The sequence below is a fragment of the Antechinus flavipes genome, chromosome 2 (genome assembly GCF_016432865.1).
Source record: "Antechinus flavipes isolate AdamAnt ecotype Samford, QLD, Australia chromosome 2, AdamAnt_v2, whole genome shotgun sequence".
Taxonomy (NCBI): domain Eukaryota; kingdom Metazoa; phylum Chordata; class Mammalia; order Dasyuromorphia; family Dasyuridae; genus Antechinus; species Antechinus flavipes.
Genome location: NC_067399.1, coordinates 292,836,011 through 292,852,585, shown reverse-complemented (window position 1 = coordinate 292,852,585; position 16,575 = coordinate 292,836,011). Strand labels below are relative to the sequence as shown.

Genomic DNA, 16,575 nt, shown 5'->3' with positions numbered 1-16,575 from the left:
GTGACCAAACATCCTACTAAGTGATCTTGACTGTGACAACAGCAATTGAAACAATAAGCCTTTATTAAGGTCCTACTATGTGCCAGATATTTATTGTGCTAAGCACTTTACAAATCTCATTTGATCTTCACAACAACCGTGAAAGGTAAGAGCCATTATATCCATTTTACAGTGGAGGAAACTAAGGTTCAGTGACTTGCCAAGGGTTATTTAATTAATAAATGTCTGGGTTTAGATTTGAAGTCAGGTCTTCCTGACTCCATGCCCAGTGCTCCATCCACTATGCCATCTAGTTGTCTGATAGGGGACTCACTACCTATATAGCCCTTTCTATTTTTAGGCCACTATACTTAATTGGTGTTTACTGGATTGGAAAAAGGCAGGAAAGAGGAGGAGAGAGCATTCTGAATAAGAAAATGGTGGTGGAAGCATGATTAAAAGCATAATATTAACAGCAACCCATCTCCTTGTATCTTAGTTCTACCATCTGGATGCATATTATAGCAAGTTTTATCCCTTCCTTTCAAATACCTATCTCTTCTTCAATTCCTCTTGTTAGGTGCCATGAAAAAGTTATTATTGGTTTAATGAAATAAAGATCCAATATAATTCATTTTATTGACTGAGTGATCATCTTCACTTTATTCCATTCCTCTCTTGACAATGTGCCTGAGAGTCTTAGATGTCTTTTCAATTCAATCTTTTAAGTTATAAATCATTTAATAATTATTCAGCCTTAAAGGACATCTGGTAAAGGGTCATGGGACAAATGTTCATGAATTACCAAAATCCACAGAGAATCCCAAATGTCATTTTCCTTATTAGTTCCAGACAAATTTCCCACTAAATCTTTTTATCAGAGTTCCTAACAAGATATAAAACTGATCTATTTACTTCCTTCTTATTTCCTTGTCTACACTGATAATGAGCAGAAAAAACAGTGACTTAGTAGGTTCTCAATTATCCTAATGAAAGCAATATCACTGGGCAAATCAGAGAAAGCAAGAGGCCTGGATAGTCTTCCCCTGAATAGCTGAAAGTTGGAAAAAAATTGGCTTGTGTTTTTACTCCCTGCCCCACAATCCTCTTTCTCCAGAGAACAGAGAGAATTAAATAAAACTTACATTTTTTTTTTCTGCTTGCCTTGCATACCTTATTGTTTTGTCCTAGAGAATGATTATTTGCAAAACCATTAGATAAAACTTTAAAGGATTTGTCCAGATTCTTTTCTTGAACTGGAATTCCTTTGTCTTAAATAGAATAAGTCCTCATTCATTTGAATCAGTTGAGGAAAAAGTCAGTTGGAATTGATGAAATGTTTAAATTAGAGAACATGCCTCAGGGTTGGTCCAGTGCTATTAGTCGACATTCATAAATTCATGTCCTAAGTAGTTCCAGGAAAAATTATATTTCAATATAATTCAGATAATTCAAATAATAATTCAATCTTCAGAGGATACAATGCAAAAAAATTAGAGAAGTAACTAATGTAAAGTTCAGTTCCTATGTTATGCCATAGTGTCCTTTAATTATTATGCCTCAATTTCCCTAAATTGTTCTGCCTCAGTTCCTTGAATTGTTCTGCCTCAGTCCCCCTGGTTGCAACGCCCCTTCCTGATCATTGGGACAGATATAAATTAGGACTGAGAGGCCTGACCATTAGTATTCCATAGAGCCATAACCTGCAGATGGTTAATCTCAGATGGGGGGGATATCTTAGACTGAGTGGATCCTATCCCTCCCAACTTATCAGGATTTATAATCCTTCCTTACCCCCAACATGTCAGAACTGAATTATGGTCTGTTCCTGGAAGTTCCCACTCATCAGAGCTCTAAACCCACCCTGATTTGTTCCCCTGATGGCTGAAGCCCTATAAGAATCTGTGAAATCCATCACTTGCTGCTGGATGCTTAGACACATGAGTCCAATTCAGCCACTAGGGATAACGTGGATCCTGTTTTGCCCCCACCACAATCACTCCCTTTCAAATAAAAAAATTTAAAGCTCTCTAATCTCTATCTTGCTTCAGTTTCTCTAGCACTACACTTGTAACAGAATGGTGGCCAACTAGCAGATCATACAAAGCAGGTGTAGGCTACCTGTTCTGCTTGTGATTGGGACAGCTCTATTTACAGGATCTTAAAAAATGATACCCCCCAATTCAGATCTATCAAAATCCACTTCAATTTGTAAGATTAAGATGACTGGAGTGGCAATCTCTAACCTCTAAGCCAAGAAGATATATTATGAAAAAGTCAGAGTTGCAAACTGGGATCCACATGGCCATTTCAGGGAGAAATAGGGTAGTAGAAGCAAGCATCTCTTAACATCACAGATGTGACAAAGGAGTTACCTATTACCTAGAGTACTGGACTTGAAATTAAGAAGACTTGTTCAAATTACCCTCAAACACTTACTGTATGAATGGTCCTGGGCAAGTCACTTAATCTCTCAGTCTCAGGTTCCTTAGTTGTAAATTGAGGATAATAATCACACCTAACTTGCAATGTTTTTAAAAATTACAAGTTAGTTTATTTATCTTTCTACTTGTAAAACTTAAAGCACTATAAATGCTAACTATAATTCATATTTTAGATCCATAAACTCAAAATAAAATTTGCCAGAATGTTCCTTTTCTAAGTATCACTCAAAGACTATTAAATGGAGAGAACAGGACTTCTCATTCCTGTAAAAAGAGATACATCAGGTTTATAATACCTATTGTTTTCACAAGGTAGAAAAGGAAACTCATTTACAAAGTTACCTATATTGGGTAATTCTAGCTGCTAAAGGTAAGTGAATCAGGGAGTAACCTGAGGATAGGTCACAGGGGAAAGGGAAAAGAGAGAGAGAGAGAGAGAGAGAGAGAGAGAGAGAGAGAGAGAGAGAGAGAGAGAGAGAGAGAGAGAAAGCAAAACATGTTTATTTTGGAAGAGTAATCAAGTGAGGCCTAAATGAAGGCCATGCTGCCAAATTCTGCCTGTAATGAACAGTTTCATTATTTGGGAATACTTTCATTTCACTCACCATGGCTGACACTGAAAAATTATAAAATCACTCTTACAATAGCTTCCCTTCTTCTCATCCCCACCCTTCCCAGTTAAAAGGATAGGCCAGAAAAAACTCTTTCTGCCAATTCTAGGACTGGCTGGAACCATTCATAAAGCCCCACAGGAACAGATATTTCATATGCCTTAGGAAAACTTCTAAAGCAAATGAAGAGAAAGAAAGATGGATTCTCTTTCCTTTTTCTTTTATATACTCAAAAATTTCCTTCTTCAGCGGTGCTGTTTTTTAAACTCATTGAGCTTTAAAATAATTGCTGGGTTCATAGATTTAGATTTTGGAAAGTAACCTATTAATTTCAACCTGTCTTTGTATAGATGAAGAAACCGAGGCCCACCAAAATTAAGTGATTTACTTAAGATCACAGAGATAGTATCTTACAGAACAAGGATCCAAATCCTGGTCTTCTGATTAAAAACAATTCTTTTTCCATTGGACAAAAGGCTATAAAGACTTTGGAAAGACAATAGATTCTTTGTCTACAGATTTACAGAATGAGGATATGATTAGTTAAATTGGGAACAGGATCATTACCAAAAAATTTTGAGCATGGAGATCTCTACTAAGCCATGAAGGGGTCACATACTGCATCATTGAGGTAGCACATTTGTGGATACAATTATCAGTTTGTTGAAATATTGGAAAGAATTGGCAGCCATATACACAATCCTCTCCTGGAGTATAGTGCCTTAAATTTCATGAAAAGTTCTTCAGAAATAGAGAGCAGTTCCACATATGGAAAAGATCCAATAGGTAAATGAGTCCTTACTTTTGTGGTCCTTCTAAGACTGCTTTTATCTGGAATCCAGCCATTTCTCTAATACATCTTCAGTATTGTATGGGACAGTATGGACCACAAAAAAATCAGACTTTCAGAGTAAGAAAAAAAGCAAAATGGGGTTTATTGCAATCCCCCATTGACAAGATGTTTGTTAGTAAAGGAGTGCAAAGTAAAAACTGCAAAACAAGGGCAGTCAGGTGGTACAGTGGATAGAGCACCAGTCCTGAAGTCAGGAGGACCTGAATTCAAATCTGATCTCAGACACTTAACATTTCCTAGCTGTGTGACTCTGGGCAAGTCACTTAACCCCAATTGTGTCAGCAAAAACAAAACAAACAAACAAACAAAAAACAACCTCCCCCCCCAAAAAAAAAAAAAAAACAAAACAAAACAAAAAAAAAAAACACAAAACACAAAATTAAATAACCTGCATGCAGAAGTCCCCTATCCCTCTGCCTGGCCTTTTCTCCCATTGTTTGGAGGAGTCCGAGGTTACATTCTAGTCTTAAAAATCCATCTCAGAAATAAAAGAATAAATTGTCTTTAAAAGAGCTCATTAAATGCTAATTGAGAGGTGGTGGGAAACAGGAGGGGAGGAACACCTACAACTTTTTTTTTTAAGCTATGGCTCTACTTGTTATTATAAAGTTTCAAATCACAATTAACATCTAGTTTAAGGTTATATTCCCATGAGAATATCTTCACTCAGTTTATCCCATACAGTAAGATATAGTGGAAAGAGCACTGGGTTTGCAATGAGAGAATTTGGGTTTGGATTTTGGTTCTGTTACTTTGTTGTAACATAGAACAAATCTCTCTTTAGGTTCTCAGTTTTCTTTCTTATCTGTATAATTATGGGGTTGGACTAGAAAAACTCTAAGGTATTTTTCCAGTTATAGGTCAAAAGGCAAATAAATTGAATGGGCAAGTGAGTTATCAGCAAGATTCAGCAAATACCAGGCACCAATTCAGCATTCAATTCAATTGAAATCAATTAGCATGTATTAAGTGCCTATTATGAACAAAGTACTATGCAGGGCCATTGGAAATACAAAGGCAAAATAGCCCCTGTCCTCAAGGTACTGACTTTCTTGAGGAACAATACTGAATCCTAAAGCCAAGATAATTTAAGGAGGAGATAATTAAATTAAATAATTAGGCAAATCAGGAAAGATTTCCTAGGTAGCTCCTAAGTCAAGCTAAAAGAAAGTTAAGGATTCTAACAGGCAGAGGTGAGGAGGGGAGAGAGACCTCAGGAGTGTAAATCAAGAAGAAAGTAGGAAATGAAATTTCAAGGTCAGAGAACAGTAACTAGACCAATCTGGTCAAAACTGGTCCCTAACAATTTCATTATGTCCTGGAATTTGGGAAACAAATTTATTGAAACTATCATATTTTAGTTTCAGAGTAATTTGAAAAAGATGGAAAGAATTCACAATCAAATAGATCCATTCAGTTCAGGGAGAAGTAGAACCCTACCTAAGAATTTTATTGAATTTCTCAATTGTTGTGCGCATTTAGGGTTGAGATCCCTGCCACATGAGGGGAAAGGGAGAGGCAAGTTGAGATAGAAGGAGCAGGAGGCTTACGAGGTTTCTACCAATCCCATATACGATACAAGCAGCAATCTGACCAAAGAAGCTCAGCTTCTTCTTTGATCCTTTTCCAGGAATTTCACTTAGACAGTGTGGTACAATGGAAAGAACACTAGGTCTAGAGTCAATGAAACTGATTTATTATTAATAAATAAGTTACTTTACTTGGTCAGGTCTCAGTGTCCTCATCTGTTAAATCAGAATATTGGACTGAATGATCTTTAATTTGAAGATGAAGACCTTCCGTAGATTAACACCAATGACCCTAATTTAGTCCTGGAGTTGGGGTTGGAGGCCATGCTGTTGAAGTTCTAAAGGAGACCCCCAAAAAGTTGGGGTCACAGACCGGTATGACAAGATCTCAAAAGAATTTGCAGGCTTGAATCATCTCTAAGTCAAGGGGCAAAGTTTATTGTAATTGTAATACCAATTGAAGCGGGCTAAGTTCCAAAAGGAGTCAGCAAAGAACCAGGAGTAAGAAGACAAATTTATAGAAAAAGACAGAAAGATCTGATTCTTCATGTCACTGATATGCTAATTTTATGCCCCAGAGGTAGAACTGAGGAATGGCCTGGTATGCATCTCACCATTTATTCAGAAACTCTATTATCACTAACCAACAGATTGCTAGCTGGCAGTCAGCAAAGTTTCTAGGACTCTACTACATTATTGTGGTGTTCTCTTCTTTTTCTAAGATATGATGGTTCTCTGGGAGCAGGTTTCTTGGGGAGGTTTCTGGAGGCAGCCTTAGTTTCAGTTCCAAGTAATAATCACTTCAAATGCAGCCAGGAATTAAAATCCAGTCTTTTATTGTCTCTTCCAAAATAGCCCGGTTAGTTTTCTTAGAGGCCTATCTCCCTCCTTGGTTCCAAGAGCTCTTGCAGCTTGTCTGCCAGCTTCAGCCTCCAGCTCTCTCTGAATCCTGATTCTACTCTTCAACTGACTGACTTCAGGCTTTCAATCTCTTCAAGTGACTTCTCACTTGTGAATCTCCCCAAATCTCCTCCTCTTCCTGGAGGCTTCTAACTTATATAAGCTTTCTAAAGGTGTGAACTCTAAAGTGTGATCTCTAATGTGTAAACTCTCTTAAAGATGTGAGCTCTAATGTGTGACCCCTAATGCTAAACTCTCCCAAAGATGTGAGCTCCAAAGGTGTGAACCAATTACCTAAGCATTGTTTTTATCAACTCTAGTGACTTAACACTATGTAAGGATTCTAACACATTATTCCTAAAGCCAGGAGACTTGGGGATCATTAATAAACAGATTATTAGAACAATAGCACTCCTAAAGTCTGGGGGCTTTGGGATTACTGCCATATTTCTCCTAGAAGCTGTATCCCTTTCAATGTTGCTTTCATTTTTTCTTTTAGTTTTTTATTCCTTGAGAATTGAAAATTTTAAAGGGTTTTGAAATTGGTAGGGGTAAAGGAGAGTGGGGAATGGGGTAACTTAGTACTTCTCTGAGACATAAGCAAATTTATTGAACCCTGCAGTAACAGGCAATACCTGTGTCCCCAGAGAGAGCTGGCTTTAATTCAGCTGTCCTTCTTCTTGTTGCCCTCAGATATGGATGAATGCAGCTTCTCTGAGTTCCTGTGCCAACATGAGTGCGTGAACCAACCTGGCACATATTATTGCTCTTGCCCTCCTGGCTACATCTTGCTGGATGATAATAGAAGCTGTCAAGGTAAGTGTCCACAGAGTGATAGAAAGAGTGCAATGAGTGCAAAAGGAGTGGTAGATGGGGGATGGAGGGAAGAAGAGGTGGTATTTTGGGCCAGAGATTATCCCAGGTGCCAGAACTAGGGACAGTAGCTGGGGTCAGGAACTGACTGCATCGGGATTTGCACCTCTTTTTCCTTTTGCTCCTCTCTTCCTAAAGGAGAGGGAACAGAATGAATCACACTGACTACTGGGATCAGTGATTTAATGACTTGTGATATGTGTCCCTGGGTGCTACATCTGTCTATGGTTGTGCTGTTTGTTGTCCTGGGGCCAGTGATTTTTCATCTCTAGTTTAGACTGTGATGATGAAAGACACGGTCAGGTTCAGTAGATATTGAGAACCTCTCTGAGAGTAAATTTGGAGGCACTTTCTTTCCCTTAGGGCATGCCTGTGCCAGCTACCATGGCAACCTGGCAAAAAGAAGTCATAAGACCCTTTAAAAAAATTTTTTTTTGAGAGGGCCCCAGGCAAGGTCTGTGAAGGAAATATGATGCAAAATTGCAGCCTTACAGTGGTAGAGACACAGCCAAAGTTTTATCACTATCAAGTTGCTTAAAGGCATTGGTAGATCATTCAAGGGCAAGATCTTTCTCAGGGATGTATTATGAATATCTAAGAAAGAAAATGTGACTAGAAACTGAAACTTTGGATGGAAAATACCACCCACATGTAAAGAGAGAGGGAGAGTTATGGAGACTGAATATGGATAAAACATACTATTTTAACTTTTTTTTCCCTCTGTTTTTTTCTTGTCGTTTTTCTCTTTTGTTCTGATTTTTCTCTCCCAGCATGATTCATATGTAAAAATGGATGTACATGTATAGCTTTAAAAAAATAGAAACTAGAACCAAAAACTTAGGACTATGAAAGCAATTGAACTGGGAAATAGGTAAGCTCACAGGAACTTAATGTGGTATCTTATTAAGGGATCTAGGGAACAGAAAATAGGATCCAGATCCAAGTTGGAACTCTGTATCACTCAAGGTATAGAAAATGAGCTCTTATAAAGCAGGTAGCCTACTTTGCTTTTGTTAACAGTCTCATTATTTTTGGTAGTTAAATACTAATTCCATTTTCTACCTGCTAGTGTTCCCCAAATCCTCTGCACTTGTGCCAATTGATGATCAAGAGGTTGAGCTAACCCACTGAGGCTGATCCATGGTTTCTTCTTTTTTTTAATATTTTATTTTATTTTATTTTATAATAACTTTATATTGACAGAATCCATGCCAGGGTAATTTTTTTTTTTAACAACATTATCCCTTACACTCGTTTCTGTTCCGATTTTTCCCCTCCCTCCCTTCACCCCCTCCCCTAGATGGCAAGCAGTCCTATATGTGTTAAATATGTTGCAGTATATCCTAGATACAATATATGTTTGCAGAACTGAACAGTTCTCTTGTTGCACAGGGAGAATTGGATTCAGAAGGTAAAAATAACCTGGGAAGAAAAACAAAAATGCAAACAGTTCATATTCGTTTCCCAGTGTTCTTTGATTCATGGTTTCTTTATCCAGAAACTAAAGTAGCTTTAAGGAAAATAATTTATTGAACCAAATGATATTAACCCACCATCCAACTGAGAGCTATTTAAATGGAATGAGTCCAATAGGAGAGCACTAGTGGGACTTGTTTTGGATCATAGAACCCAGCAAACAGCAGAAGATGGAGAGTCCAAGATGGAGATCCCATGGATGTCTAGTCTTCAGGCAGCCTCTTGCTCTCCTGAGGTCACTGAATGCACAATAGGCTTCCTTTCTCTCAATGCCCACAGCTGCTGCTGCTCTTGCTTCTGTTTTGGCTGGCAGGCTTCTCTTGTGTTGCCTTCTCTGTCCTGCCAAGGGGAATTCTAGAAACTTGTGAATGCTAAGAGCCATCCAGTTCCTTCATGAGCTTCTCTCCAGGGAAGGCACTAAACCAAGCCAGTGTTGCCATGAACCATGTTCTTAGTCTGGTTAGCACTGAGACTTCTTTCATGCTTTCCAAAGCTCCCCTGTAGAGGGGCTTTGATCATGCTTTCCTCCTTATTTCACCAAAGGATACTGACTCACAGTCAGTGGAGTCCCACCCTCTTGCCTGTTAAGGAATGGTATAGCTATTTTTTTTTTTTTAACTTACTTTCCCTGATTTCCAACTTTGCCCTTAGCACCTTCTGCTCATGGCTTATCTAAACTGCCAGAAGTCAATAATCATAAGAATCACAAAGGAGATAACAAGCAAGAGGCTCAAACAGGCCATATGGCAAAACTGGTCTCTTTGTCTCTTGTTAGTAAAAAAGACGTTTCAGAGATGTCTCTTCTTCCACTTTCTCAATTCCACCCAGATGCCTTCTCTTTTTTAATACTTTATTTTATTACATGTATATGTAAAGACAATTTTACATATATTTTAAAAGAAAATGAATAAGCTTTTATTGTATTTTTTATTGAATTTTTTTTTTTTTACAAAATATATGCAAGGATAATTTTTCAACACTGACTTTTGAAAAAATCTTGTGTTCTCATTTCCCCCCTTCCTCCGACCTCTTCCCCTACATGGCATATAATCCAATATATATTAAACATAGTAAAAATATATGTTAAATCCAATATAGATATCACACACACACACACACACACACACACACACACACACACACACTTTTTTTTTAATGAGGCAATTGGGGTTAAGTGACTTGCCCAGGGCCACACAGCTAGAAAGTATTAAGAGTCTGAGGTCAGATTTGAACTCAAGTTCTCCTGACTTCAGGGCTGGTTCTCTATCTACTTTACTACTTAGCTGCCCATAGGTATACATATTTATACAATTATCTTGCTGCACAAGAAAAATCAGATCAAAAATTTTTTTAAAAATGAGAAAGAAAATAAAATTCAAGCAAACCACAATAAAAAGAGTGAAAATCCTATGCTGTTATCCACCCCCAATTCCCACAATCCTCTCTGGGGGTGTAAATGGCTCTCTCCATCACAGGTCTATTGGAACTGGCTTGAATCATCTCATTGTTGAAAAGAACCACAGCCGACATCTGCTTTATTAAACTATATGCTAGGCTCTGTTTTTTTTTTTTTTTTTTTTTTTTAATGTCAGATCTGACATGGGTAGTCCTTCCCCTGCTCAGAATTACATCTTAGGAAGCTCCTCATTGACTGTCCTTTCTGTGTTTCAGATATCAATGAATGTGAGCACCAGAACCACACCTGCATTCTACAGCAAACTTGTTATAATTTGCAAGGGGGCTTCAAATGTATAGATCCTATTCGCTGTGAGGAACCTTATATCCAGATCAGTGACAAGTAAGTTGTGGGTTTCTGAGTAGGATAAAGTAAACAGGGTATGGTAGAAAAAGAACCAGGCTGTAAGTAAGAATCAATCAATGAATCTACAAGCATTTATTAAGCATTTACACTTTGCTGATCACTAAGGATGCCAAAACAAAAGGCACAAAACAATCTGTCCTCAAGAAGCTCTTGTTTAGACTTCTGTTCAAATTCTAGTTTAATTCCTGCATTTTATTAAATATGGGACTCTAGATGAATGATTTTCATTCTGATTCAGTTTGCTAGAATAGGGCTAATGTTATCTGTCCTTACCTTGCAGAATGATTACATAACAAAATGTAATGTGAAGATGCTTCAAAAATCTTAAGCTAACAAAAATATCAATCAATAAGCAATACTAAACAACTCTTATATGCTAGACACTATGTTAAGTACTAGAGATACAAATAAGAGGCAAAAGATAGTCCTAGTTCTCAAGGATTATGCTTTGTAAATCTTGAGGCACTATATGAATATAAATTAATGTTGTTGCTTGCATATTTAGATAGATATACAGCCTCCTCAGTATATTTATACTCGAATTATTCATTATATATTACAACTCATGCAGGCTTTTTGATTCTACTTCCATCCATACATTTTTGTAAATTTTCCATAATAGAGAAGACTTTTTTGGTTTCAATAATGTTGATTATCAATGATATAAAAATGGGAAAAACTAGGAAGAATTTAGGTACTAGAAGCTTTTGTTTTTGTTTTATTTTCTGTAACAAAATTGTCATTATTATCATCAATAACAACAGTTAATACTATCCCAAGGAGCCATGAAACAGGAGAGGCATGGCCTGGTTGAGATCTATGTGGAGAATTTTTATATTTCAAAATGAGTGGGGGGGTCTAAGTAAAAAAAGTTACAAAATTCATGGAACTTTTATTGGATTTCTTTTCATAATGGATGGCATAATTCTTTCTCCAATAGGCCAAACCTTTCCTTTCCTGTTTTTTTTCCATATTATTTGAACAAAAAGCCATAAGCATAAGAGTATACTTGAAAGATTGTTGGGAATTGAGAGAGACCCGAATTCCTCTATTACTGGTCTTCCATCAGTGATCTATGGCATTTCAAATTTTCTGAGCCTCAGTTTCTCCATTTTTAAAATGAAGAGGTTGGTCTAATTAGATTTCATGGGGTCTTTGAATGTGGGGAAATGGGAAAATGGGAAAAACTCCATCTTTTGTCACAAATCTCTAACTGAAATTTCGCATTTTCTTCAATTGTGAATTTTAAAAATTATTCTGAGAAGGGGTTCAATGCCTTCACTAGACTAACACAAATATTGGATAAGATCCTAATCTAGACAAGTCAATAAATTAAATCCAATTAAATATTTATTAAATTCCTGCTGTATACACAACACTCTGTCTTTTACAATTCACTTTATAACTCTATGTTCTCTTGATGACAAAAACCCATAAAAGTACATTCCTTTTTTCTGAATTAGAAGAGCTTTCAAAGGTCGTTTATTTAGGCCAACACCCACTGAAACAGGAATCTTCTCTTTTCTCACCTAGTGGCCACCTCCAGTGATGGGGAATTCCCTATTTACCCCAGGCAATCCATCCCACTTTTATACATCCCTAATAAGAAAGATTTTCTTTACATTGAATGAAATGTACTTCATTGACACTTCTACTTTCTGTTCCTTGTTTGGATCTTGGGAAAGAATAAATAAGGTTAAGTTTAATGCCTTTTCCACATCACCTCTTCAGATACCTGAAGCCAGCTCTCACTTGTCCTTCCTGCCAAATATTTTTCTTTCCATTCTCAACATCCTCAGTTATTCACTTGACTCTCATTATCCTGGTCTGTCTATGTCCTCACTTAAATATGACACTGAAAACTAAACATAATATCTTAGAGATGTTTTAACCAAGGCAGAGAACTCCATTTCTCTTGGATACTCTATTTCCATCCTATTGATGCCCAAGATCATATTGAGAAGGAACTCATACTGAGTGCGCTTCATTTCTAACCTCTGACACATACTGACTGTGATACCCTAGATAAGTTGCTCTAGGAAATTCACTAAGAATATAAATTGCAGAGCAGATATGGATTTGGTAAAGTGCACTTCTCTCTGGGAATTCCTTATATTGATGAAATCTCAGATGATGGCCAAAAAAAAAATCAAACCTCAAAATGAGATCATATTAGTGCTCCCCATCAGGAAATACAAAAGCCATGCAAACCTAACAGAAGATCTATTAGACAAAGTCTGCGACAAAGTTTGTACTAATATAAGTCTTTATCTTCAATAAGATATCTTTCAATTTATCATCTTTTCTATGAATACAAAGTCTCTCTAGATAAATTACCACAATTCTTTTCATAAGTTCATGGAAGGTAGGGTACAAATCTCTCATTTTATATATTTGATTACTTCATTATCCAGTGAAAGAAAAGAAATGCTTAAGGATCACAAAACCATAGAATTTAAGAAATGGAAGGGATTTTAGAGATGCCACCTAGCCCAATCTTTACCTGAACAGGAATATTCATTATAATATATTTGATTTATTGTTCAATCATTTTTCAGTGATGTCTGACTCTTCATGGTCCTGTTTAGTTTTTTGTCCCTTTTTTTTGCCAAGGAAACTGGAGTGGCTTGCTATTTCCTTCTGCAGCTCATTTGACAGAGAAGGATCTGAGGTAAATAGGGTTAATTGATTTGCCCAGGGTCATAGGACTACTAAGTATCTAAGGCCAGATTTGAATTCAAGAAGATGAATGTTCCTGACTCAAGGAATCTAAACTTGAGCAGGAATATTCTTTCCAATGTATTTGATTAGTTATCACTTAGTTTCTATATAAAGATCTCTGTGATTGAGAAATAATTTCTTCCTGAAACAGCCATTCTGGTTTTGAATAGCTTGAATTGTTTAGGCCATTTTCTGCTCATAACAATGTTCTTATACTAGAATTTAAATTAAATCCTTATTTAATTGAAAGCACCAGGACAGTGCTTTACAATTTTTCCCCTCCCTTTGACACAATGAGACTCATTTATTTTCTTCATCTAACCAATTTTTAATAATTAATGTTATCTTTTTCAATTAATGAGTATTTATTTTCTCATTGCCCTTCTCAACATTGAGAAAAAACCCCAGAAACAATACCCTGCCCCAACCAATATGTAAAGTCAAGCCAAATTTCCATATCTGGAATGTCCAAAAATGTATGTCCTATACTGCATTTTTATACTATTACCTCTCTCGAAGGAGATTGTTAGAATTCCTTATCATTTGTCTTTTGGAATCATGGTTGATAATTAAATTGATCAGAATTCTTAAGTCTTTCAAAATTATTAATTTCCCCAACATTGTCATTGCATAAATTGTTGTAGTTTTGTTTACTCCATTGAACATCAGTTCATGCAAGCCTTGCCAGGTTTCTCTGAAACTGCCCTTTTCATGATTTCTTATGGCACAATAATTTTCATTATATTAATATACCACAATTTGTTCAACTATTTTTCAATTTTGGGCACCGCCTTATTTTTCAATTCTTTGTCACCAAAAAAAAAAAGCACATATGAATCGTTTTGTACATATAGATTCTTTTCTTCATTCTTTGATCAGCTCTAGGAGTGCTGACATCAGAGTGTCATAGGTTAAAATTCGCTGTTTAGCCACTTTTGGAGGCATGATCTCAAATTGCTTTCCAAAATGACTATATTAATTCACAATCCAACTAACAGTTCATCAATATGCCTGTTTTCTCACAGGTTTTTCCAACATCTGTCATTTCTCTTCTTTGCTAATCTGATAGGTATGAGGTTGAACCTTGGAGTTATTTTTATTTGAATTTCTCTAAATATTGATGATTTATTTAAAGCATTTTTTCTTAGGCATTAGATAGTCTGGATTTCTTCTCCAGATATTTTTTATTCTTTTTCTTATTATTCATATCCTATGATCGCTTGTCAATTTGGGGAATGACTTTTATTATTTGAATCAGTTCCTAATCTATTTTAGAAATGGGATCTTTATCAGAGAAACTTGATACAAAGATTTTTTCTGTGTTAACTGTCTCCCTTCCATATAACCATGTCTTTACCTTCTCGTCCTTACATTATCGATGGCTGTTCCTCCCTTTCCATACAGTATGCCACTGTCTGCTTCCCTCTGCCATGTTTACTATTTTACATTCTTTTTTATGTCTCATTTAAAATTTGCAAAATGGAATGTATGGTAATTTAAAGGTCTTTATGATAAGCAAAGTTTTATAACATGCCAATTGTATTCAGTAGCCTTTTGAATGAAAACTACACTCTCTACACTTTGACTCAAGAACTATGGGAGTAGTAGCAATGAATTAATATCTTATTAAACAATTAATCTTGAATATCAATGGAGCTAGTTACTCTGGCTTAATGACTATTTAATGGGTAAACATGGTACAATGGAAAAGTCCCAGTTTTGGAGTCAAATTTCTTCCTGAGTTTTAATCTGGTCTCCTATTTACTAGTTGTGTGATTCTGGACAGGTCACTTTGTTCTGTTTGCCTCAGTTTCTCATCTGTAAAATAAACTGGAAACAAATATAAAACCATTCTACTATTTTTTCCAAGAAAAACTGAAATGGGGTCACAAAGAATCAGACATGACTGAAATGAATAAATAATAATAACAAACTATTTACATTTAAATTAATTTCAGTGCAAAAAGTATTATAATTTTTTAGTCCTTTTATGATCTTATCAAGGTTTTTGATTTGACCACTTATTCTGATTCACCTTTCCTTATTTATTGCCATAAGGTGTACTCCATTCTTCAGGTTCTATACAGCAAAAGTTTCCATGAGCTCTTAGGCATTTCCTCTGCACTTTGTTCTGTATATTTCTTCTTCATATATTTCTGGTTCAGGGATCTGTATTAGGAAAAACAGGTAGATGGGATAGCAGACAACCATGATAACCAATTAAAAATAAGAATTTCAAATTTAAAGATATTATTTTTCTTTAATTAATAAAAAGATCAGGGTATATATTCTATGTTTGAATATAGGGAAAATTAATTTACCTGTAATTCTTTTGTGCCTTTAGATGTCATTTAAAACAAAAATATTTAAGATGATATATCAGGTCTTCTAAAATAATATATCATCTTTTTGATTGTTGGTCAAGGATTTCACATATAGAGTCACATAATCCTGTTTGTCTCAGTTTTTTTTTTAATCTGTAAAATGAGCTGGAAAAGGAAATGACAAACCATTCTAGTATTTGTACTAAGAAAATCTCAAATGGGTTCATGAAGAGTCAGATACAAATGAACAATAATGACAGACAGAGGGCTGGAGGTGAAGATGAAGTACATTTAAGGCATAAGAGCACACAAAAAAAGGTTAGACCTACAATATTATGTTTAGAATGACAAACAGATCCATTTGGCTGGAACAGAGAGAACATGAAAGAAAAAAATGTTTAATAATCTCAGGAAGGTAGACTGGACCCAGAAAAGAGTAAAGAGTTTTAAATCCCAAATATAGGAGTTTCTATGTGATCCTAAAGATAATAGAGAGCTATAAAAATTTATTGAATATGGGGATGACGTGGTAAGATTTGCATTTTAGGAAAATCACTTTAATAACTATATAAAGGACAATTTGGAGTGGGGAGATATTTGAGGAGGGAGACCCATTAGGAGTCTATTGCCATATTGGAAGTAAAAAAGTAGCAAAGGCCCAGACTAGGATGGTGACTGTGTGAGGGAGGAGGAGAGAATAAATTGCAAGATGTATTATGGAGGAAGAATTAGCAAGACTTGTTATTTGGTTATGAGGTAGTGAGGAGAGGGGAATTGAAATGACTGAGATTATAAATCTGCTTCCCTGGAAAGAACAAAATTCATCTCTGTGCTTGATAGGACACCAGAGTTTTGTGACAATATAGTACATTTTAAAGGGGAGGCCAATTAGTTGGTTGTTATAATAGTCTGAGAGAGGGGACTGATTCCATTCTCTTCCTTTTCTTATCCATCTTTCTACTTAGCTGTCAGCATAATAATCACTAAGGCCTTATCAAGAAATTTAAGGTCCTTTAACAAACTAGTTCTACCTTATCTTTTCA

The 16,575-nt window shown here is 36.0% G+C and overlaps 1 protein-coding gene across 4 annotated transcripts in view; it reads left to right on the top strand.

Annotated features, from left to right (window-relative positions):
- Window positions 1-16,575, top strand: part of FBLN5 (fibulin 5) — a 128,893-nt gene that overhangs the window by 86,179 nt on the left and 26,139 nt on the right. For all 4 annotated transcript variants that reach the window (XM_051977341.1, XM_051977340.1, XM_051977339.1 and 1 more), the window contains exons 8-9: window positions 7,010-7,132; window positions 10,337-10,463. In XM_051977341.1, coding sequence (XP_051833301.1) covers window positions 7,010-7,132; window positions 10,337-10,463 — 250 coding nt within the window. The remainder of the gene's footprint in view (window positions 1-7,009; window positions 7,133-10,336; window positions 10,464-16,575) is intronic.